This window comes from Osmia lignaria, chromosome 9, assembly GCF_051020975.1.
Source record: "Osmia lignaria lignaria isolate PbOS001 chromosome 9, iyOsmLign1, whole genome shotgun sequence".
Taxonomy (NCBI): Eukaryota; Metazoa; Arthropoda; class Insecta; order Hymenoptera; family Megachilidae; genus Osmia; species Osmia lignaria.
In genome coordinates, this window is record NC_135040.1 from 4,991,643 (window position 1) to 5,015,169 (window position 23,527).

At 42.9% G+C, this 23,527-nt stretch overlaps 2 protein-coding genes across 2 annotated transcripts; both read right to left on the reverse strand.

The window, feature by feature from the left end:
• Nucleotides 1-1,419: 1,419 nt before the first annotated feature.
• LOC143305692 (uncharacterized) lies at nucleotides 1,420-18,231 on the reverse strand. The gene is made up of 3 exons (XM_076690238.1): nucleotides 18,201-18,231; nucleotides 8,709-8,829; nucleotides 1,420-8,275 (listed from the first exon to the last, which is right to left on the reverse strand). The coding sequence occupies exons 1-3, from the start codon at nucleotides 18,229-18,231 to the stop codon at nucleotides 7,705-7,707; spliced, it is 723 nt and encodes a 240-aa protein (XP_076546353.1). The 3' UTR covers nucleotides 1,420-7,704.
• LOC143305702 (longitudinals lacking protein-like) lies at nucleotides 11,947-23,404 on the reverse strand. The gene has a single exon (XM_076690324.1). The coding sequence runs from the start codon at nucleotides 21,679-21,681 to the stop codon at nucleotides 21,337-21,339; it is 345 nt and encodes a 114-aa protein (XP_076546439.1). The 5' UTR covers nucleotides 21,682-23,404; the 3' UTR covers nucleotides 11,947-21,336.
• Between the last annotated feature and the right edge of the window lie 123 nt (nucleotides 23,405-23,527).

Consider the following 23,527-nt stretch of genomic DNA (forward strand, 5'->3'; position numbering starts at 1 on the left):
TTTTGACAAAGCATCATAGACGACCGTGCGTAATAACAGCATTCGGTAGTAGGCTTCTTTCAAAGTAAATTCGAGGAACACGAAACAAACGTGACACATTTCGTACACGAGAGGCGAGGATAAGGAATCGAGAAAGGATAAAGATCGTCTGAATAATCGGTACGTCTCTTTATTGCTTACAGCACGTGAACCGTACTCCAGCGACGTTCGATCCCGTTCACCGCGCGAATTTCGTCTCTACTCTAATGACCGCTAATTAAAACGTTCCGTGAAATACCGGCAGTAATAAGGATCGATGCCTCCGTGGCTCAATGGAATCGTTTCAGGTGCGAGGTGAGCAACTGCTTGTGACGAAACTTTCGTCCGCAGACGGAACACGCGTACTTGGGCTCGACTCCGCACTCGTACTTCAAATGTTTGCTCAGCGAATCCCGCCAACGGTATTGTCTTCCACAGTTCTTGCACTTCACTTTCTGCTGCTTGCCGCAACCCTCTCGGAGGTGGCGACGATAGGAGGATCTCCAAGAGTAGCCTTTACCGCAGACGTTGCATCGGTAGAGGGTGCAGTTCGACGAGCCTTGTCCTACGGCCAGTTGCCACCCTGAAACCGTAGTTCGATGGTCAGAGACACCGGTGAATACGCGTTTCCGCGGCGCTTACGCGTTATTACTACCTTCCGAATATCTCCTCCGTCATTTCCTCTCCCATAGACTTTTACTACTTTCGAATCGTTCGCGTTCCGGCAAACGGAGCTGCTGGTTTGCTTTTAAATCTAAGGCACGCGGACAAACGATAGCCCGCGCTTTTCGAGCGGATGATTAATTAGGCTGGTACTACCGGGAGGTGTCGAAAGCAACAGCAAGAAATTCGCGATGCATAAACCATTGTATATTCAGCGGTATTTACAAAGATTTGCATTGAACCTTATTCTTCGGCGGTATGTACAAAGTTAGCGTGAATGCGAAACGTTTCTGTCTCTTAACGTTTGTTTGACAGGTAAAGTTTAACAGAGAATGCGAAAAGAAAAATATCGATGGATTTCACTTCCATCGAGCGTTCTTCGAACGCTTTGCGTTCCTCTCGATAAGAGAGGATTCGGCTGAAATCAAAAGACGATTAGTCCGACGGACGCTTCGAAAGTAATGTCCTCCGTGTGTAACGCGTTTCAGGAATCACGGGTGGACGCGTTTTCATTTTTTTTTTTCCCCCCATTTGAAATTTTGCTAGTGCCCGACGACGACGACGACGATGACGTGGTGGAGGAGGATGACGTTGATTCTTCGTGATTGAACGGTCGTCGTGTCAGCTGTTTCTACGGTCCTAGAAGGAAAATTCGCCCGTGAATGGTGGAGTTGTGTCGCTGGAAGTTGGCCTTCTGCTTGAACCCCTTCTCACAGATGCTGCAGATATATTGTGGCGGTTTGCCGCATTCGTCGCGGAGATGACGCTTCAGGCTGCCTTTGTTTCTGTACGCCTTACCGCACTTGAAGCAAGGAAACGGCTTCGGCAAGAAATCTGGGATCCGTGGCAACGGATAACTGCTTCTCGAGCAATCACCTGCAATTTAGAGGTCGAAATGCTTCGATTATTCGATCTAATCACGGTTAAGGGTGAGAGGAGAGGGCGCACGCGCACCTTTATTAAATCGATCTTCGATGATGCTGGTTAATCGTACGACCGATTCCATCGTCTTTTAAACGCGATCTTTCTCGGTTGGTATAATTAAGAAACGAGTTTACGTGTGTAAGTAGACGGAAGAAAGTGCAGGAACTCGAGAACCGAAAGAATGATCGATGCGTTTCGAGTACAAGGGTATTAAAGCTTCTCTAATTAAAAGCGACAGCTTCCGTTTCGCACGCAAACCCGCGGCACATTCGCACACCCTTTCATCAGCAGACACGCGCACCCTTTCGCTACTTCTAGATTCTTTCTCGGTCGATCTTCGGGCCAGCTGTTCGTTTGCTCATCTTCGGGTGACGATCGGGAAATGAAATGAATGACAAAACATCGCCGGCTACACCTTCTGCGTCTTTCATCGGCATAAACTTTATTTTTTACTTGACACGCGGCCGTGGAAACGCAACGAAATAAGGAATACTTCACGGAAAACGCTCGAAAGAAGTCGTATAATTGTAAAGATAGAAACGTTTGCAACGCGTCTGTTTAAATTTCATTTTCGAAGGTTTTCTCTTCCGGATGCGACGAGGTATCAGTGCGGATGTAATATCTTCCGTTGGAGTTGTGATCTTCGATTGGTGAACGCGTTCCTCGTCCCAGACTTGCGCTTCGTTTTCTGTAACACCGAAAGAAAACGACGATCAGTAGGTTATTTCGTGGTTCCTTTGGAAATGTGCACTCTTTTCTTTCATTTAAGTGGATTCTTACCTAAGTGTCTCCTTTGAAGCTGACCCATATGGATTTCGAAACGAAAACTTTTAGAAGAAAATTGAAATCAAATAGAACATTGACAGAAGTCGATAAACATTTATAGAAATCAGCCAACGCACCGTTTGCAAAAATAAATAGCAATGAGTGCGGTTGATCGTTCAAAGACTAACGCGGTATAAATGTTGACAATAAAATCCGTTTTTCCACAGCAGCCGCATTCAATTTGCGCTGTTTTTCCCTCTGTAATTCTCCTCCGAGATGTTAATTAAACGACACTTTTCACGCGCAAACTTTACCACGATTTGAGCTTCTGGATCGTGTCAATCTTGCTAAACTGTCCATCCCAGAGAACTATAAAAATCCAAAAAGGGAGTGACGTCAGTAAATTATTTCGTCGAACCTGAAAACGAAACGCACAGAAGACGTTTAAAAAATTGTAAATTTATTCATCAACACGTTTACATCCGTTTTCACACGCGGAAGATATTAAAAATGGTGCGTTTCATCGATGGCAGTGTCTTTCCAAGGAGAGTCGGATCGTTAAGACGGATGTTGAGCAAACTTTCCTCGAAAGGAAGTTAGAAAAATAATAGACGGTTCGGTTCCAGCGACGATGAGTTAGCAATTAGAAAAATCTGTGCTCAATGGATCTCTGAGTCGACAACTTTTCAAGTGCTGTGTCACGTGGTGCTTGTGCCTGAACATTTTCCCGCACTGAGGGCACGGCTCGCTCGGCATTTTCCCGCACTCGTACCGCAGGTGTCGATCGAGGGAACTCTTCTGACTGTACACCTTCCCGCAAACGCAAATGTACTTCTTCTTCGAGTTCGAAAACGAAGCGGTCAGATCCGGGTAGTTATCGAACCGAAGCAGCGGATCTTTCAAGTAAAACGAAACCCCCGTGTCATCTGAAATCAGAAACAACACGCTTTTCGTTAACCATTCTCAGGTATATAAAAGAGATCATGGGTTTCTGCTCTCCGCGCATCATCTTCTCTCCTCTTCTAATCAGGCTTTCTAATTATTTACAAAATATACCTCGCGACTGTTCTCTTATCGTGATAAAATTGTACGGGGTAGATTTACCAGGGTGGTAGATATTTTCGACAATTTTATTGCAAAACTTGCAAACGTTCTTTGAAAAATATTTCATACATCTCTAAGTCGATCGAACGACGCGACAATTTTCAACGTCTCAAAGAAGAAAATGGAAAAGAATGAAAATTCACGAAGGACCAATCTGCTTTCAACGATCGCAAATCTGTTTCTTGACGTGCTGTAACCACATGGACAATTTGATGGTTCTATAGGTGCATCGTTGGCATTGATACTCCACGCCACAGTCAGCGCGTTGATGACACAGCATCGAGAATTCGTACTTGAAACGACGCCCGCAATGGCACACGAGAGGACCTGAAAAAGAAAGCGGAAAATGTGTCAGTACGAGGAAACGAATAAATCCTTGTCATCAGCGTTTCGCCGTGACCGTCTTAAACGAATTACTTTTAGAATCTGAAAACGCGATCGCTTCCTGTTTAAAACGGAAGCGAATGCAAAGACGAAAAATCGAGAAGGCAGATCGTTGTTGAATAATTAAATTCAATTCTTTATTATTTGTCGAGTATCCTCGCTAACACAATGGTTATCAGTGATACACTCACGATGATAATCATACTTCTTTAAATTCGCAGGAAAAAAGAAAAAAAATAGGAGAAATCATAAATCATAAAGAATATATCGTATATGTATAACATTTTGTGTACGTAACATGCGACTCTCGTTGAAATCGCCTGATGGTTAATTATGTACTTCACGCTCGTCACTCGTACATGCGATTTATTCTCTTTTACGTTTACCTTAGCTGTCGGTTACTGTTGCCTGTATCTTTCAAATGAAAAAAAAAAATAAGGTCGAACGCTTACATGCTAATTATTATCATCGATCTTTGGATAAGCAAGAGGTATTCTCTCTCGCTTTTTCTTTCATGGAGTCGAACATTGTTCTGCGTGTACGCACAATTGTGTTTCATTTGGTTGTTACATCGCACGCGCTTACAAGCTGTCTTTGAAAATGAACGGTTTGAAAATAATTGTAAGCATGGACAGCTGGCACGAATGATATTTAGCCTCGCGCGGAGTGTTGGCACAAATTGTTGCAAAGTGTCGATGGAAGCGCGCCAAACGAAAAATGATCTTCATCTTTCCTTTGCAGAAAGTAAACCATGACTTTGGCTGAAACGACTAGCCGGTGAAAGACATTGTTTTGGCACGAAATTATCATTTCGCAGATTCTCTCTCTCTCACTCTCACTCTCTCTCTCTCTCTCCTATTAACTAATTAACGCGCATTCTAATTAAAATCTACATTGGGCTTGTCTTTGGGATTTTCTATCGAGGTCCGAGACCAGGATCGCCAAACGGTTGCGATCATCTTGGCAAATACATTCGATGAAATCTTTCCCCCTAGCACCATAACACCGTTCCCTTCGTACCCCGAATTATATCCACGTTTCCCGATATCAGACCGGTGTAATAAACGTATACCTCTCGCTCTACGAGTTTCTTTTTCTTTCGATCAGTCTTTACGCTTTGTTTCGTTTGAAATGTTCGCATGCAAAAAATTTGCTCGTAAACGGAAGTATTGCGGTTGATTTTTCGTTTCATTGAAATTATCCTGGAAGACGCACGTTGTTCATCCCATCGATACGTTGAAACGTTCGAAAAGGGATTCCTTTGTTCATCACGAAAACACAGAGAAAAAACACGGTTTCGTTTGATTCGTAAACGGTAACATTCTTCCGATCACGTTTTAGGCACATGGAGTCTTCTTAAAAAATCACATCGAACTGTGTTTGCTATTTGAAGAAAGGCTTGCGAAGAAACGTAAGAGGCCGCGACATTGAAAATACGATCTGGCATTTTTGCTTCCAAGTTTTCACGAAATATCAACGTAGAAGCTGAGAGGGTCGCGCACGATCTTATCATCGCGGTGTACAGCGATCGTGTGGCGATTACAGAGTCGAAGAAGGAAAGCTATTCGTACGATTTTCATCGATCGGATGATCTATCGATCTCGCACGAGACACAGACGAACAAGGGTAAGTCGAACGAGAGAGAACAAAGTCGGTCGACCACGAGAAGAGATCGGTCGTCCAACCAGAGTCTGGTTGGATTTAGCTTAGATTTACAATCGAACGATTCGTAAGAGTTAAGATAAGACGCTTAGAGGTAAGGACGAGCGGAATGCTCGAGAAACTAGACGAAGTGGTTGCAAATGTTTGCCCTTCGCGAAACGGTAAGAAGAACCCGTGACAGGGAAGAATTCACGAAGGATAACGCGACAGAGATAGAAGAAGAACCGTGGCTGGGAAGATGACGGAAGCGAAAAGTTCGATGAAACTTTGCTAACTCTAAGAGATAAATACGAGAGATTCAACGCCTCTATCGTATCGTCGGATACGCTTCTTCGCTAATTAACGCTTGGCCGGCACGCGGGATCCTCGTCGAATTTCCATTTGACTAGAATCTTGTCTCGGAATAATCCTTCGTCGAGCGTTTGGTCCTTGATCGAGGGATTTATCTCGAATTCGTTGGGTCTCGAAGGAAGCTCTTTTAACGCGGTTAATTATCGCGAGGATCGATCGTATCGTATCGTATCGGATCGTTCGTATTGTCCTCGATGTTAAAAATAAACACCGGTCACGTTTTACGTATCTTTACAAAATAACGCGTCTCTTTCCTCAGTTTATTTCGTTCTTTTCTTCTTTTCCAACGATCGCAAAGCGTGTTTTATTCGTAGTTTACTAATTGCTAATATTATCACAGAGATCCCCGTGCGATAAACGTTTGAAATTCGACGGATCCGTCGTTGCCCGGCCAAACCTCGTGGAAAGACATGTTTCTTTTTCCTCCGTACTGCGTACGTCTCCGTAAACTTACTATGCAATATATGTATGTATAATATTTCATATATATATATATATATATATATGTATATACAATATATATATAATTTTTTTTTGATTTAAATAGATTCTCTATCTCGACTATTATTCTATGTTAGGTAAAGGCCCGCTTTAGGCCCGTCTGTAAACTAGACGACTCTAATCGAAACGAGAGAAATCGGCGCAAAGTGATCGAACCGATAATCGATCGAATTCGTTCGATCCCTTCGTCGATTCCCAAACTATGCAACTTTGACAAAAATAATGTAACTTTGATCAGACGCGAACGCGTCGACGACTACGAGGACGAGTAAAGAAAAAGGAGAAACGTTGTCTACGATCACGATTTTCCGATTTTCGTTCGATCGAAGTCGTCGATGCGTCGCGCGAAACTCGACGAAACTGTACCATCTGTCTGACTAGAATTTCTGAACGATACTTAAAAGCTACGTTACACTAGAGAGCTAGAATCGAGATACTATTTAGCGTCGGAGATTTTTCGTTGCACCGAGAATTTTTCTGAATTCTTCCGATCGAGAATCGGTTTGCTAAATCCACGGCAGCTCGATCGTCGCGATTATCGAATCGAGAGAAGATCGTCTCGTCAGATGATCGCGGGGATCGAGCGAGCCTATCATCGAATCGATCAACGGACGACGGAATTTCTGTCGCGGAACATCCGTTTCGCATTCGCGGCGGGTCGCACAGAAATTCTTGCTTTCCCTTACAATTAGTATAAAAATAATTTGGCAATTTGATAATCTGTCAGAAGCACGATAACGCTGCTGGAACTCTCGCAGCGTTCTTCACGAACCTCTCTAAAATATTCAACAATGCGTTTTACATTTGTCTCGCCTTTTAAACGCGCTACATTCGTCAAATTGGATCCAACAACAGCTTCGTGCCGCGTCGAACGACGGCTCTCTAATTTCTCTACATCGATAACAACGGCTACGAAACCGTCTCGCGTTCGATCTAGGACTCTATCGTCGAGCACGAAGCAAAATTCTTCTCGACTCGTACGACGGAAACGTATTGTCACTTGTGTGTGCGGCTGTTTCGACCTACGTCAACCAGGAACACATGTTTTGCTGTTACCGTCTGGCTAATTGCCGGTATTGCAACGAGCGGGCGGGAAAATAATGGGAACACCTGAAAGATTGAAAAAAAAGAAAAAAAAAGGAGGGGGTGGAGGATGAAACGTTCGAAAGGAATACCATACGCACAGCGTCTTCTTCCGGGGGTTGGTTCCTTCCCAGGGAACAAAGTGAAAAGCAAGAGTTTGCAAACGCTCGCGACGATCTAAGCTAAGAGAAATTTCTTGGACTTGTTTCTAACCCTACGAAGGGTGCTGGTTCGTTCGGTGAGTTGGTTTCAGGCCCTTTGATTGACAGCGGCGGTGGTCGCGGTGGCTGAAGCGGTGCTGGCCGTGACGGAAGCGGACGCCGATGATTGAGGTGCCACGTGGCGATGGTTGATGTGCGCCTTCAGATTCCTCTCGTACTTGGAGCTGAACGCGCAATGAGGGCAATTGAAGGAGGGCGCCTTGCCGCATTCGTACAGCAGGTGTCTTTTCAGTATGTAAGCGTTCTTGTAGCTTTTACCGCAGCGCGAGCAATTGTGTCGCCGATCTAATCCCGACACCGACACGCTGCTCGATCTGCTACTGTTGTTATTATTATTGTTGTTGTTGTTGTTGTTGTTGTTGTTGTTGTTATTGTTTCGGCCGCTGTGACGTGAGGGACAGTGAAGCCTGGCGCGTCTTTGGGGCGTCAAAGGAGCGGGCACGTCGTTCGCGGATTGTCGCGAACCGCGCCTGGTGCCGTCCAAATTCCAGCCGAGGCTCGCGAAGAAACCTGAAAGCAATTGAAACAGAGGTTTCGACGGGACGATTAGTAGCTGATATCTTCTCGATAAGGCGCGGTTCGTTCGTAACACGATTGCTCTTTACAACGGCGCGGGCCATGCGATAAAAAGAAAAACATTCAAGTTCTCAAGCTTAGCAACAACGAGCATGTCAAGAGGGAGGAGGATCAACGAAGGGGGTCTCATTCGGACGTTCTACTCGCGGAGAATCTCCTCGCGACGGAGATTCCCGAGGGACCGGTCAATTTTTCGGAGATGACTTTGCGGCTATGAGCGATCGTTGATGATACGTTTGCGTGAGATGCTTCCCTTTTTCTTTTCTTTCTTTTTTTTTTTTTTAAATAAAGGGCTTTGTACACCTTGCTTCCTTCCCGCTGAAACTCGAACAGGATCTTCCTTCGTTCTTCCGAATTTTTCTTCCTGCCTTCCTGCCGGATGTCACGCTCTTTCCAACCGACCTGAAATTCAAGCAACGCGACGATTAGTAATCACGTCTTCAATGATAATAACACCTGGTGTTTTCTATTATTTTCCTGGTAAGATCGAGGTCCTTCAGGCGTCCATCTTGCTCGAGGGTGGTCTTCTTTCTTGAGAAAATCGCCGTGGTCTTGAACCGATCGCAGGCGACGATACCTGCGAAAAACGAAACTGGTTAGTATGCGGAAATAACGCGAGCCATAACCCTTTTATCCTGCGCGTCGATCCATAATTAACGAGTCGCCGATGGCCCAGCTGAAAGTAGACGAAAAAACAACCGACGAAACAGAAACGGGAAATGGTACGCAGACTGTTTGCCTTTCTAGACTTTATTTTGCTCTAAATCGAATACAAGGCTCTCTACAAATTGACAAAAAAAAAAGAAAAAAGGAGGGAAACAAGCATTTTGGAATGTTCGAAAAGTCGAAACGATACGTGTACATAAAAAAAAAAAAAAAATGAAAAGAAAGCACAGTGGTGTAAGAAAATAGGAAGCGACCGACCGATCGAACGACGGAATCGCGCACTTTGTTTCGGTCGATCAATTATTCAATTATCCAAATACTGTCGAGAATCCGGAGAGGAATCGTCGCGTTCCTCCGTTCGACCGATCGTTCTACAAATTTTACAAGCAAGCGACTCTTCTCGCGCGATACAACGATGCCAATGGATTAAAAAAAAAAAAAAAAAAAATAAAGGAAAAAGAAATTACGGCGACGCGTAACCGTGTTTCGTCGTGTTGCGTTTGATGATCGCGAACGGTGGAAAAACGCGCGCGATTTTCGTTCCAGCGAGCGGTTATCGAACGCGTCCCTGAACACGCGGGATTGTTTCAACGTGCGTGCGGATTCGTCGCAAGAGAACAAGCAAAAACATTATCTAGAAAGAATATCGTTATCATCGTAGCGTAATCGTTAATAATTATTGCGCTCTAAATAATATTAATATAAAATGGAGACAAAAGGATGTAATAATAATAATTCATCGTTCGTTGGCAAATACATGGCGACAAAGAAAGTACGATTACAAGTATGTTTTGCGTTCGAGGCGCTGAGGCGGAAGTTATAGTTGCATTAGTTTTTTTTTTTTTTTGTCTTTACGTGCTCTTTGTTCTTCCTCTCGCACACGCGTACAAGCTGTCACATACAGACACACACACACGCACACACTTTCAATTTCTCTCATATTCTTCGACGATCTTTCGTTATTATTCGGTCGCTCTTTCGCTAATACACACGCATACGCTTCTTTCGTTCACTCTTTTTCTCTATACAGTTCAGTAGTGGTGCTTGTACTAATTATAAGAATATCGTACTTAAGCTGGGGCGCGAGATGCTCTTCGAGGGCGGCGATGAGCTTCGTCGTAGGCACTGTATAATACTTTTTTTTTTTAGTCGGAGCATTTCGTATCTCGTTCAACTGGATGGACTTTCGGTGCCCGAGAGGATCGTTGCGCTCGACGGGCATCCCCCGTCTGTTTCAGGGGACGTTTCCGCTGCCCCGAAGAGATCTCCCGCTCCGTTTCTTTTTCTATACGCGGCCTCGTGCCGCTCGCGGTAAATTCGCTATTATTTATTACAGATAATTGTACTGTTTTAATGAAACACGAACGAACGAAAGAACTGTAATAAAGGAACACGAGTACCGTTCTACTCGTCGCTAGAACGAAACAAATACAGGGGAGGGGATATAGAAACAGGAAGAAAAAGGGTTAAAATGAAGGAAAAGTACAAGTAGATATTGAAATAAGGAGAAACGTGTGTCTGGAGTGTAACTAGGAGCTGTATAGTTTAAATAAACACGCGGGAATCACATTGCGGTTGTCAGGAGAAGAAAAAGGAACAATGTAACGCGTAAGGGATGTGGTGGTTGTGGTGGTGGTGGTGGTCACTATGTATATGGATCGACAACGAAGATGAGTACGTCTTAGCGGATACATTGGCAGTATAAAGGCGAGTGATCGAGATTAAATTCTGCTTCGTTCGGCGTAAATAAATAATTTCTAAAAAAATATCACTGGTCTCAAGATGTTCGCCGAGTGCCATTTTCCTAAGCGGTATATATTTTCGCGTATAATATCTATCGATCAACTCCTCTTCCTATCTTTCTTCGTTTGCTCTTTTTTTTTTTTTCTTCTTCGTCACGCTTTGTACGAGTCGAATTTCACGGCGGCAGTATTATAAAAGCCTCTATCAAAATGTTTCGTCGTTTCACACCGAAGAAATGAAGAATCGATAGGAAGAGAATCCGCATCGAACCGTAGTAGTTAGCCATCGATTTGTTCTCTGTGCATGACACCCGGCCAATAATACCGTAGAAATTCGTTCACAGCTGGATGCGCCCAGCGCCTCTTATTTTTCTTTTTTTTTCTCCTTCGTCTATCCTAAAATCTAAGTCGTACTTGAAGGCACTTAACACAAGGCTCTCTCGGTTCAGAAGCTACATCGTTCTTTCGGTGACACGTTTTGTCTCGTGACTTTATGTGATTTTCTTTTTTCTTTTTTTTTTTTTTTTATTTTTCGTACGCTTCGCTTTCGTTACGCCGTTCCTTTTCGTTTCTTTCCGTTTCCCTTCTCGCACGCTTCGCGCAAAAACCGCTAAGGAAAGTATGTACCTACGATTTGTATATACACCGGGGTTCAGTGGTCGATTCTCGCTGTTTCTATTCTCGCGTCAATCGATTTCCATTTGTCTCGCCAAAAATTTTCCTCATTCAAAATTTCATTTCGTTTCTCGTCTCTCAGACGCGGGAAATGTTTGGACACGGAACGAGCGACGAACGCGTCGCGGTCGTCGGGAAAATCAATCGCAGTACCTGACTGCGGTTCTGAAATTTCAATTCATAGTACGATTGTTTTCTAGTACGATATACATAGTACGATATTTTTCAAAAAGGAAATCGATACTTTTCTCTTTCACTTTCCCTCCCTCTCCGTCTACTATTCTCTTCACGGACTTTGCCATTCGCGTTCTATCGGATTAGTTTTTCAAACTCGAGAGCCGAATCAGATTCACGGAGCGTTTCGTTCGATTAGACTCGGAAAACAGCGGGCGATTATAAAGATTGAATCGTCGCGATTCGAAGTAATCCTAAATACAAAGATAAAGATAATTCTCTTTTAGACCAGAGTTAGCGTAACGAGCGTTTTCTGTCACACAGAACGCTGCGCTGTTTCGCGATCTCGTTTTCGCTAACATCTCCTTTCAAAACCCGTGTTCCGAGTTGACGCAAGTTTTCGACGTTGCCTGTCTATAAGTATCTTTCTATATAAATTTTCTTTTTTTATTTTTTAGTTTTATCTATTTGCTTAAAAGCTAAGGGCCCCGGTACGTCAAAGGGCCGTTGCGATCGTTTGTCTCTCTCTCGAGGACCGCGTGCCTTCTTTCCGTCGTCGAATTTTCCCGCTTTTCTTTTTTTTACCGGAAGAGTAACCAAACAACTTTCCTCTGTCCCGTTTACTTGGAAATTTTTCCACGACAGAACGCGATGTTTCGTGCTTCTCTTATCCAGCCACTCTTTCTCGCATACTTTTGTCCAAACGATTAACACTCGTACCGTTGTCACTCGTAGCAAAAACAACCGGACTCTTTGAAAAATATAGAGCGTGGCCGAAAACTATTTCTATTTACCAATCGAGACAGATATCTCCAGCCCAAGCGAATACGAAAGTCGAAGCTTTCGATCGATTCGAGACGCGATCATTCGTTGATCCTTCGCCGACCACCCGATGATCATTATTTTTCGCTTTCACACAAGTCTAGCAATTGAAAAAATCAATTTCTCTTTCTCTCTACCTATCTCGCACTCGCATACCATGTTTCTCTTTCTCTTTCACTCTCACTTTCGTTTTCCCTTTTGCTCTTTCAATTTACCATCGCCTAATTTATTCTATAAAACGCGAATGCTCTGCAATCGAAACGTTTCTTCTTATTCTTTTATCTGTATTTTTTTTTTTCAATAATTTTTCATATTTTTTTTCCACAAATTCTCGCGTTTACTATAAGATATATAATAGAAATATAGAACGTTATAGAAAAAATAAAGCGGTGTGTACTTTCTAAATTCCTGGATGGCATATGTCTGTCACACTTTTTTATTTCGCGAATTGCCCTACGTATCCTACACGCTACTTTATAAATTCCGATCTAATCCTCGCCGGAATCGTGTTTTTTTTATTTTACCTCCCTTCTTTTAAACCACTTTCCCTTCGAAAGTAAATATCGCGAAACAAAGAAAATGATCGGCCTCCTGAGAAACCGCACGAGCCTGATAAAGCTTAAGCCCTAGGGCGAAAAAAACGATTAATTTTTTTAAAAACGATATAACGTAATATCTTTCCGTGGCATTTTTTTTCCTTTTCTTTTTCCGATTTTTTTTTTATGCTAACTTTTCCTTTTTTTCCTCTCTTAATAATATATAATATATATATATATATAATCGACGAATACCTTTGCATCGAGGCGCTAAACAATTTCTTAATAAATAGATCTTTCTTTCCTTGCAAACAAAAGAATAATAAATTTTGTAACATCGCGAATCTCTATAAATTTTTTCGATAAAACGTTCAACGCGACCACGTGAAGTTTCTCGCGAGACCTTAAACTATAAATTCACCGTTCAAATATCACACACTATGCGCGCGTTTCCTCCAAAATTATCGCGAGCAACGAAATACGATCGATTCATTAACACCGAACGTAAAAGCCGCCAATTTTGAAACACTGAAAGACTAACAAAATATTTTCAATTTCAACAAATGTAACATATGGAAAATTGCTACTCCATACGATCGTATTTCGCTCAAATAATTTTCTGCTTTGCCTTATACATATATATATATCCTTTTTTTTGTACACCTTTTAATAATTCATCCCTTCTCCCGACAAATAAAAACATCGTTTCTGCGCCTAATTAGAAATGCCTAACGATAAAAATAATTAAAAAAAAGAAATTATCGACATTACATTTTGCCTCGCCATCCTCGAGCTGTCATTTAGGTCTCGATATTTTCGTGATAGCATATTTTGCTTTTTTTTTTCTTCGCTTTCGGTTAGAGTTTTTCCCAATCCCAAACCGACACCCAAAATAAAGAATATTCAAAAACAAATTCCTCGTTCGCCTGCCGCGGCGCGATCAGTTTTGTCGCGGCAGCCTTAATAATCGTAAAAATATAATGAAAAAACCTAATTAAAAAAACAAAAAAAGAAAAGAAAACATAAGTAAACGATTATTAATAAGCCCAATTATAATGCGCATGATTCGAGTTAAACATGATTAAAAGCCACGACAATTAGTACAAAAAACGAATTCGTAAAAAAGCTACCATTTTATCCTCTTTTTTTTTTAAACGACGATTCCCTCGTGTACTCGCGCGTATTATATACGTGTGTGTATATATATATATTTTTATCTATACACATATATGTATATGTATATCTATACATGTAATATTTTCGTTTTTCTTATCCCAAAAATTCTATACTTTTTCTCCTGCTCTTTTTAGCCACGACCTTTTTATGCATTTGTACGTCTATACGCTTTTTCTTTCATTTGAAAAGAATGTGAAACCGAATCTAGAGATATCCAGCGTTCCTTCTATCGTTTTCCTCTTCGTATTTCCCCGCGTTTCAGCTACGATCAACGTTAATTTCAGCCGCGATAAAAGTGTTATGCCAGCGTGTATCGGTGTATCTATAATAATCTTTAGATTCTCGTGTACTTTCTCTTCCTAAACTTTTCAAAGGCACATGTAACAAGAACGAATTTACCGTATGCTGTCTTCGTACGCGAAATAATCCTCGCAAGATCGATCAACAAAGAGGCTGGAGAAGCATCGAATCTTTTTTTAACGAAAATAGAGCGAGAGAAAAACACTCGAAGAAAATAGAGAAAAAGATAGGGAAAACGAGGATGAAAAAAGGATCGAATCTTTATCCTTCAACGCGTACCGATTTATACGGAGGTGAAATCTTGCCTAACGATCACGCGACAGTTTTTAATTTCTCAAAGATAAATGCGTCAACTATCCATCTTCATTAATTATGTAAATTTGTGTGCTTTCAAAAATTGATCGATCGCGAGGAAAAGAAGAAGGTTCGGCTCCTTCTCTCTCGAGAGTGATCTTCGAAAGAGTTGGTACAGCTATGCGAACGAAACACAAAAAGAACAAGTTTCTTTTCAAACTCTTTCCGATATAAATTTGCGAGCGATTGGAAGCTTCCTGCCACCCCTCTCTCTCTTCCTCTCTATTTCCGCCCACACCAAACGACTTATTTATCGTTCTCTATCACGACGGTTGATTATCACGTACCCTCCACGATCTCTTTCCACCGTTTCTCTCGAAATTTCCCTTTCACGCAATTACACGCGCTCTTTCTTTCGCACTTTCTCGCTCTCTCGTTATTTCACACGCCTCTAGCTCACAGCAGTTCGGTTCTCTCTTCCTAATTGTCTGAATTATTCGTCCGGCTCGGCCGACCACAGATTCTCGCACGGCGAACGCTAAGGCGTCCCATTCCGTCTTCTTACATACAAGAGAAAAGTAAGAAAGAAAAAAAAAAAAGAAGAAAGGAGTCATTAAAACCTACGACCTAGCTAATATTATTTCTTACGTGCCTAATAATCTAGTAATCTCCGTCGATGACGGCGGTCGGTTGTTGGCCCGTCGCCGCAAGGAAATCTGCCCGTTCCACCCCCGTTCTAAATTCCGCCCCGTATTTCCTCCTCGGCACAATTTCCCCCGACTAATATTGTTTCGCGAACGTTTGAAACCAGCTCCGTTCTCGTTCGTTCATCGACCGCCGCCACGCATCAAGGCCTCGTGAGGCAGTAATATTATCGATTAACATTACTCAGTAACTATATGTATCAAGTCGATCCATAAACGTGTTCAGCGTTAACACTATCTCTCTTATCCGTCTCCCGATCGTCCCCCAATCCCTGATACCTCTCTATTTAATACGTGGATTCTTATCGTGTCAATCCCATTCAAACTGCATCGTCCGGCCTCGTTCTCCAACCAGTCCCACCCAACCCCATCGCTCTCACCCACCCTTAGGCACCCGCTATACCGATCTCCGTGTCTCGTCTCTCACTATCTTCGATCATTAGTAGCCATTTGTTCGCTTAGCATGCGATATATCGTATATAACGCGTCGACGGACGAGTTCTCGATCGGCCTGGCAAAAGGAAAATGAAGGAAATCGGAGGAGGGAAATCAGCGTCGCTGTCGTCGAAAATGCTGGTTTCCCTGGTCGGAAATAATATATACGTACGCGGATGGCTAGTTATTGCACTCGTACGGAGAGGAATTGATCCTGGCCTGCTTCGCTTTGACCGATGTTTCTCTCCGTTTCAAGTTTTCTCTCGGCTCGCGTTTTCAACGAAGAGACCGAGAGTTTCGCGGGGTTGTTTGCTGATTTTTTTTTCATTCGCGCAGCTTCTATTTACATGAATGCAAGTGCGTCCTGCGTTCTGTTGCAGATCGACTGGTTAACGGTGGTCGATCGAGAACTCGGCCGCGGAATAACGCGGAGCGAGGAGCACGCTCGTCAGTGAGGAAACGAAATTAAATCTATCGCTTCGTTCGCGTCAGACGTTGCGCACATACTTACAGTGTACAAATATGAATTACGAGTATAGTTTAGTTTAGGTTAGCTTGTCTCATAAATATTGTCTACAGTATGGAAAGTCGGGCAGCCGTGGCGCGCGTATTTGGCGTAGGAATACGGGACCGGATGCCAGGTACTTGCCGAGCACGCGCGTCGTCTTAATCGTCAAGTCGGATACGGATGAACTAGTTTAGTCGAGGAACATCCACGTTTACGGTTCGTTCTCTGCGATCACAGCGCGACCAGGAATTAACGACGGAGCGTTTTGCGGGGGAGGAAAAAAATAGGCTCGAATCGCGTGGAGGTCCGCGTCGCAGAGAGGACCGCGCGGAAAAAGCGGTTCACGGTACGGTGGAAGAACGTTGTCGTAGAAAAGGTGAAAAGCTTAAGAGAAAAACGAAAAAGAAAAAAAAAATGGAAAAAGAGAAACGCGGTTAAGTCATCGTGCTCGGCGCAAGTTTCTCGCGGTTCGTTGCATCGGACTGGTCGACGTGCTTCTTGTGTCGCCGGCAGTGAACAAAAGTATCGCGAGGGATCTTAAACTCGAGGATCGCTTAATTAAAGAACGAAAAAAAAAAAAAAAAGCATTAATCATACGCGTTATATAATATAAATATATGTATATACTTAAATGCATCGTATAGGAATCTACTGGTTCGTGTATCTGGCAGTCTGACGATCACAATGCTATAGGAATACCTCGTGGTATTTAAAATATCCGTATCATTAATTGTACGTACGAGTATGTATGTATGCGTGAATATACGTGTATGGGGTATGTACGTATACATATATAGTGGAGGTGTGTTCGTTAGAGTTTCAAACGAATGGAAGGAAGCATTAGAGATAAGCAAAAGACTTGGCGACGCCGATCGACTTCGATCGGCGTCGGTGCTTAATACTGTGTACCCTCTCTGGTTCGTTGCTTTAGCAGCGAAAAAAAGAAAAAAAAGGAATATATCAAAATGGCTGCCTTTCTCGAAAGAGGAAAAGGCCGAACGGATTGCGGTTTGAGTACTGAATCTCTCGGTTCTTACGTGTACATTCGAGTTTGGTGCGTGCAAATGTGTGTCTAAAGTTGCGACGAGAAGCACGCGAACCGGATCGAGCAACATTCCCCGCCTACGATATCATACACGAGTAATTGTTTGTCAGTCAGCGTTCAAGTGAATTTTTTGGAAATTCATTTCCATCGCACGATTTTTGTGTCCCCGGTGAGCCACACGCGCACGGCTGAGCCCTTTTAAAAATATGGAACCAGTGTGACCAGAATGGTTGCTATGGAAGAGCTCCGGTTTACCGGACGGTCTTGATCCGACTCGGGGCGAGCCGTTCTAACACGGACGACTCTATCTGAGTATACGTACTATAATAATGATAATAATAATATTAATAATAATATAGTAATAGTAATAGTATTAATAATAGGTGTGTTCGGTTCGGGCCTCTTTCGTGGTTCGTTTGAAATCGCATTATCTGCTTACTATCTTCTAGGAATCGTCGAACACATTGGAAATGTATGTCGCGCGATCGTCCGATCGAGGATTCTATCCCTCTCGTAGCTACGCGAACACTCGTGTATCTTCTCGTTGTCAGTTTTAAGAAAGTGTACACGCGTGCTAATACGCCACGATCGTAATAAAAATCCAAGATTGATGATCGATCGTTTGTAAGAGGAACGTTATCGTGATTTGGCTACGAATACATCGCCCCGAGCGGGAATTTGACGCGTTCTCTCGTTTATACGCGGTATATCTCGTTGCGCAAAAATAATAATAATAATTAATAATAATAATAAACCTTAAAAAACGTTAAAAAAAATAGAATCCAAAATCGAGATAAGGAGGATTGGCAATTGCCCGGTTCGGTGGCTGCCGCGGCAGCCCAGCCAGCCGCGTCTCGTCTTCCCATCTCACCATCCTCGATCGCTTTCTTTTCCATCGTCATCCTCGCTGTTATTAGCCTCGTTCTCATATTCCAATCGCGTCGCTCGTCTTCTTCGATGTCCCAGCGCAAGCTCAGCCCCGTCGATCGAGCGCGAAAGTCCTCGTCCTGGCTAGTTTCCTCTTCCTGTTCCTGCTGGTCGCGGCTTTCCGTTGGTTCGCGCACCGCGCGACCACCCCTTTCGCGCCCGGACGACCACGTCGACGTCGACGCCGACGATCCTCGCTTCGTACACCGTAACCCGTCCCTCCCGAAACACCACCCCCCCATCCCGTACCGACCCGGTTAGACGAGCTCCTGTTTGTAGATCTTCTCTTTGTGCATCCGTTCCATGTGTCGCGCGATGTGCATCTTCTGCTTCGCCCTGTAAACGCAATGAGGGCACTGGAACTGTGGCTCTTTGCCGCACTCCCACTTTTGATGATTCCTCAGGCTGCTCTTGAGCTTGTAGACCCTACCGCAGGCAGGACAGTTGAACCCTTCCGGGTTCGATGAGCCGGAACCGAGGCCTTTGCCCAATCCACCGCCGGACCGCCACATGATCGAGGGAACGCTCCATCGCTGCCAAGCGGCTGCCCACTTTAGACCGGTGATGCTCAAGTCCTCGGCTGGAACACAGGAATCGCGGCTTTATTAGTAAAGTTAGTCAAACGCCGGACCGGCTAAGAATCGGTATCGGTCAATTAAATCCTGCCACGTGATTCTCTCTCTCTCTCTCTTTCTTTCTTTCTTTCTTTCGCCTGTTCGCTCGTATATTTGTTCGTACGTCTTGCGCCCGGAGATACGGATCCGAGACGGGAACCGATCCCCCAACCTCTCTATCCTTCTCGTTTCTCAAATAATCGCAACGGCGAACCTGGTCGTGTTTAATAAACGCACCGTGCAAACAGCTAGAGCGAGAAACAACTCGACGCGTGTCGCGTTCCCGGTCAGGCTGTGAACGCCTGCCGAATCTTCCCCTGGGAAAGATAGCTTCGATCGACGTCGATAGCGATACCGATTTTAATTTTTCGTTAATGTGAATTTCTTTCATTTCAGCGCGAGATGAATTTATCGAATGTATCGCTGTCGGAAGATGAAGCTACCTTTCGCGGGTGTTTTCCTGAAAAAGTGATCGCGTTTCGCTCGAAAGCGTCGAGAACGAATCGTCGTCGATGTTTGTCGGTCCAGCGATGCCTTTCGAGAGCGATTCGTTCTCGAGCTCGACGTCCACGCGATCGAAATGCGTAGGATTATTCCTTTTTTAAGAGAGAATAGAGTAATGCACGTTCGTCGTATCCCTACTTTCGAGCCCCAAGCAACTAGCTATGAATTTCGCATACGAAGAAGGAGGAGCGATATCTGTGCGCCTCGAAAGAAACAGAACGTGCAGTATATATATATATATATATATATATATTTCTTTTTTCTTCAAATGATGATCGTTGAACGCGATCGAACGCGGTTCGACCGGTCTGTTCCCTTCGCGGCGCAAGCGATAAAAGTCGTGTTTCTATGTACAAGTTTCGAGAAGAGTTAGTGCGCATGCTACTCCCCTAAAGTCGACGAGAAGAAAGAGAAATCAACAATTCAAGAGGAAGGATACAATTGCGAGCAACGCAATCGAACTGACGATCAAGGATCGCGACGATGCGTTCGATCGTTCGTCGAATCGCCGCCTCGGATTCGAACGAAACGCGAACAACGCGTCGACGCGTTCCTCCGTTTCCGTAATAATGTACAATGTTTCTGTGTCGAAGATGGAGATGACAGAGGTAGAGAATAGATTAAAGATAGATAGATGGAAGGAGAGAGTGAGAGAAATAGATAAAGATTGAAAGAAAGAAAGGCAAAATGCGGAAAAAGAAAGTATACTCTCGCAAAATCGACGAGAAATATTGTTTTCGCTGGTAACAAAAAAGAAAAAAAAAATTTTTTTTGTATATCGTTAATGAGTCGGTACGTAAAAATCGTTGTTTCGTCAACTGGGTTGAAACAAATTCGAACGATTAACCGCTAAATGTAAAGGAAGGTTCTGTTGCGACGTCCAATTTTGAGTACAGCGAAGAAAAAAAAAAAAAAATAGATTAATGTAAAATTAACGCGCATAATGACAAGGTGGATGTTTGGGTGTCGTTCTGGTACTTTTCGTCTGCTGACACATTTATTTAATCAAACGTACGAAATACGTTAGAACTCGCATATATAACGTTAATACTAATCGCAAAGGTCGCTGCCAATCTGCTTGCCGCGTTTAAACATGGTCAGTCTTAAACGAAAGTTCGCTCACGAACCTCTGTACGCATCTCTCTCTATGTTTTATAGAAAATAGTCTTATACTCGTACCGTCTCTAATGACTCTCTATTTCGTGTATTTTCCTTTTAGTCGTTACTTTCAGACAGATCGCACTTATTGTCCTAAATTTTTTGACCGATTACACTTGCGCGCATCGATAAGGCACTGGAGCGAGTACGCGACACGATCAAACGAAAACTCTATCCTTCTTAGAAAAAACTACCATTCGAGTATTATAAACAAAAAACAAAATAGAAAAAAATTAAAAAACTTGATTAAAAAGAAAGAAGAAAATATAGAAAAAAAAACTCGCAGCTTATTAATGAACTAATTAAAAAAAGAAAAAATGAAAATAAACTCGTTATAACTATAAATTCGATACACAATAATAAATATCAGTCGGTGTGTTCTCAAATTCGAAACACAAGACTTACACGATTAAGATTACCCGATGCACACGTCAAGAAACGAAGCTCGTTTTACGCAAAAATCTGAAACGATCGCCTTCCATGATTCATATAAGTATGTACAAGCAAGGAAAAAAAAAACATAAAAAAATAAACGCGTATTGTATATGATTATAGCATCGAAGAAAGAAAAAATCGATTCGTTTTCAATAACACGGTTCTCGAAGAGCGATTTCGTTGGCTTCCATTTGCAGCACGGCTCCTCGGTATCGTCGTGGTAGAAATTCGAAAAATATCTATTTTACTCGGAATGATCGTACGCAACGAGCACCGCGTTAAAAACGAGTCGAAGGGTAGGAAAGTTTGGATAGTCCGGTTAATTCGTTCGTTTTTAATTGACGAGGGGACGAAAGCATATTTTGCCGTTCAGTCGATTTCGAGTTTCGGCGTGTAAGCGAGCAAGTAGGCCTCCATGTCTCCGATCTTATCAATGTGTAGCCGACGGATGTGCCTTAACCAGTGGGCCTTTCGTTTACATCGTTGGGGACAAAACGGGCACTGAAACTGAGGCTCCTTGCCGCACTCCCAGTGAACGTGCCGTTGCAACGAGTCCTTCCTCATGTACGATCTTCCGCAGGTGCTGCAGCCGAACTGTCCCGGTGGTTTCTTGCCGACGTAGTTGCAGGCCTTCGGTATCTTCAGCTCGGCGAACGGCAACCCCTGATCCTGCATCTTCCAAGCCTGTACCGGCAAATCAGCGCTCTCCTCCATCACCCACTTCTTCTCCCACGATTTATCTGCAATCCGGAAAAAACAACAGCTTTAGGCCTGTCCCGTGTCTCGCGACGTTTCTCTGCAACACCGTAACCGAGCACACACTTGGTACACATACTCTGTTCGAAGCGATCGCTTTCGATCGACCCGATATCGTATTAAAACAATTTTCTAAAAAAGAACAAAATAGAGAAAGGAAAAAAAAAACAAAGAAAGATTCTTACGTGCTAATGGGGAATCACGGTTGAATAGATTACGCGTGCATGGAAGAAGAAAGTATACAACGTTCGTAACGATTCCACACTTTTCACGTTTTTCTCGTTTACCCCCGGGACGGGGGTTGTTAGTCTTCCAAATTCACACAGATTCGATGCGACGCGTCTATTTCTGACGAATCGGTTGAACGTACCTGTCTGCCGAGCTGGAGAATTCGATTCTCATCGAAGTTTACCTATAAATGCGTGCAATGAAACGTGAATAAAAAAATGATCGTATCGGGTGAATAAATACAAGGCTTTTTTGTCGAAGTATATCATCGCTCTTCAAGTTTTACAATCGTTTCATTCGCGTCTGGTCGGTTTCGATCGGAGACCGCTTTTCTCGCGATCGTCCACGTTCAACACGAAACTGATCAGTTTCTTCTGACTTGCTTCCGGATGCTGGGAGGCAAGATGCCTCAGGACGTTTCCTTTCTGATGGGAACGGTAATCGCAGAACGCGCAACGAAATTTCTTGTCCATCCCGCACGTGCTTCGGTGATTCCAGCATGATTTCGAGGACTTAAAATATTTGAAGCATTTCGGACACTGGTACGGCGTTACTCGGACCATCGCGTATTCCCAGCGAACCGGATCACCTGAAAAATCAAATTAAGGATTTACTACTGTTCCCTTCGATCCTCCTCTCAATCTGATCGTTCGTGGAGAACGAGCAACTAATCTACATGTTCATAGTTTTTCTTCTTTTCGTTCGGAACACCTGGAAAAACGTAAAGAAATCAATTACCGTTCAATCATTATCCTCATTAACAATTTTCTGGTTGATTGAAATGCAAGCAACTTTTACTTGCCTTTCGTGCAGCAAAGCTTAAAAAAATAGCTAGAATAAAAGAAAAGTGTCGTGATTACAAACATATGCAATTAATCGGTGCATAACACCAACGATGTTTCGAATGACAAATAAGAGGTGCATTGAAAAATGTAACTTTTATTCGTTGTAACAAAAGATAAACTATGGAAAATCATAATTCTTAATGAAAAATTCTTACTGTGACAAAACTTCGTGAAAATTTTGTTACGCACATTAAAGAAACAAACGATTTATACATAATTAACGCTGAAAAACGTAATCTCGTTTGAAAATCTTATTACATATAAAGCGCAAAAATGTCTGTCCGCGTCACTTTTCGACTCGACAACTACCAGGGTTAGAGATACACTCTATACATCGTTAGAAATGTCTCACAAGGGGAACTACCCAAGTGTTACACTCACTTATTAATGAAACTTTGCCAGCTGTAGAGCTCCCCTTTTGGAAGCAGACGGCTAATTGTTTAAAAAATATTAACAATTACAGTTAGTTACTCCTTACATTCTGAAGTATGACAAACTCACACATACAACTCGCAATCTAGAGATCCACGGTTCAAATCCTTGGTTCCCAACATATTTTTTTTTTTTTTTTAATGATAATTTGTTTCCTTTTGAATAACTATTACATGAAAATTATCATTAAAAAAAAAAAAAGCAAAAAAAAAACAAAAAAAAATGTTGGGAACCAAGGATTTGAACCGAGGACCTTTAGATTGCGAGTCATAGATCCGCTCCGTAATTACACACATGAC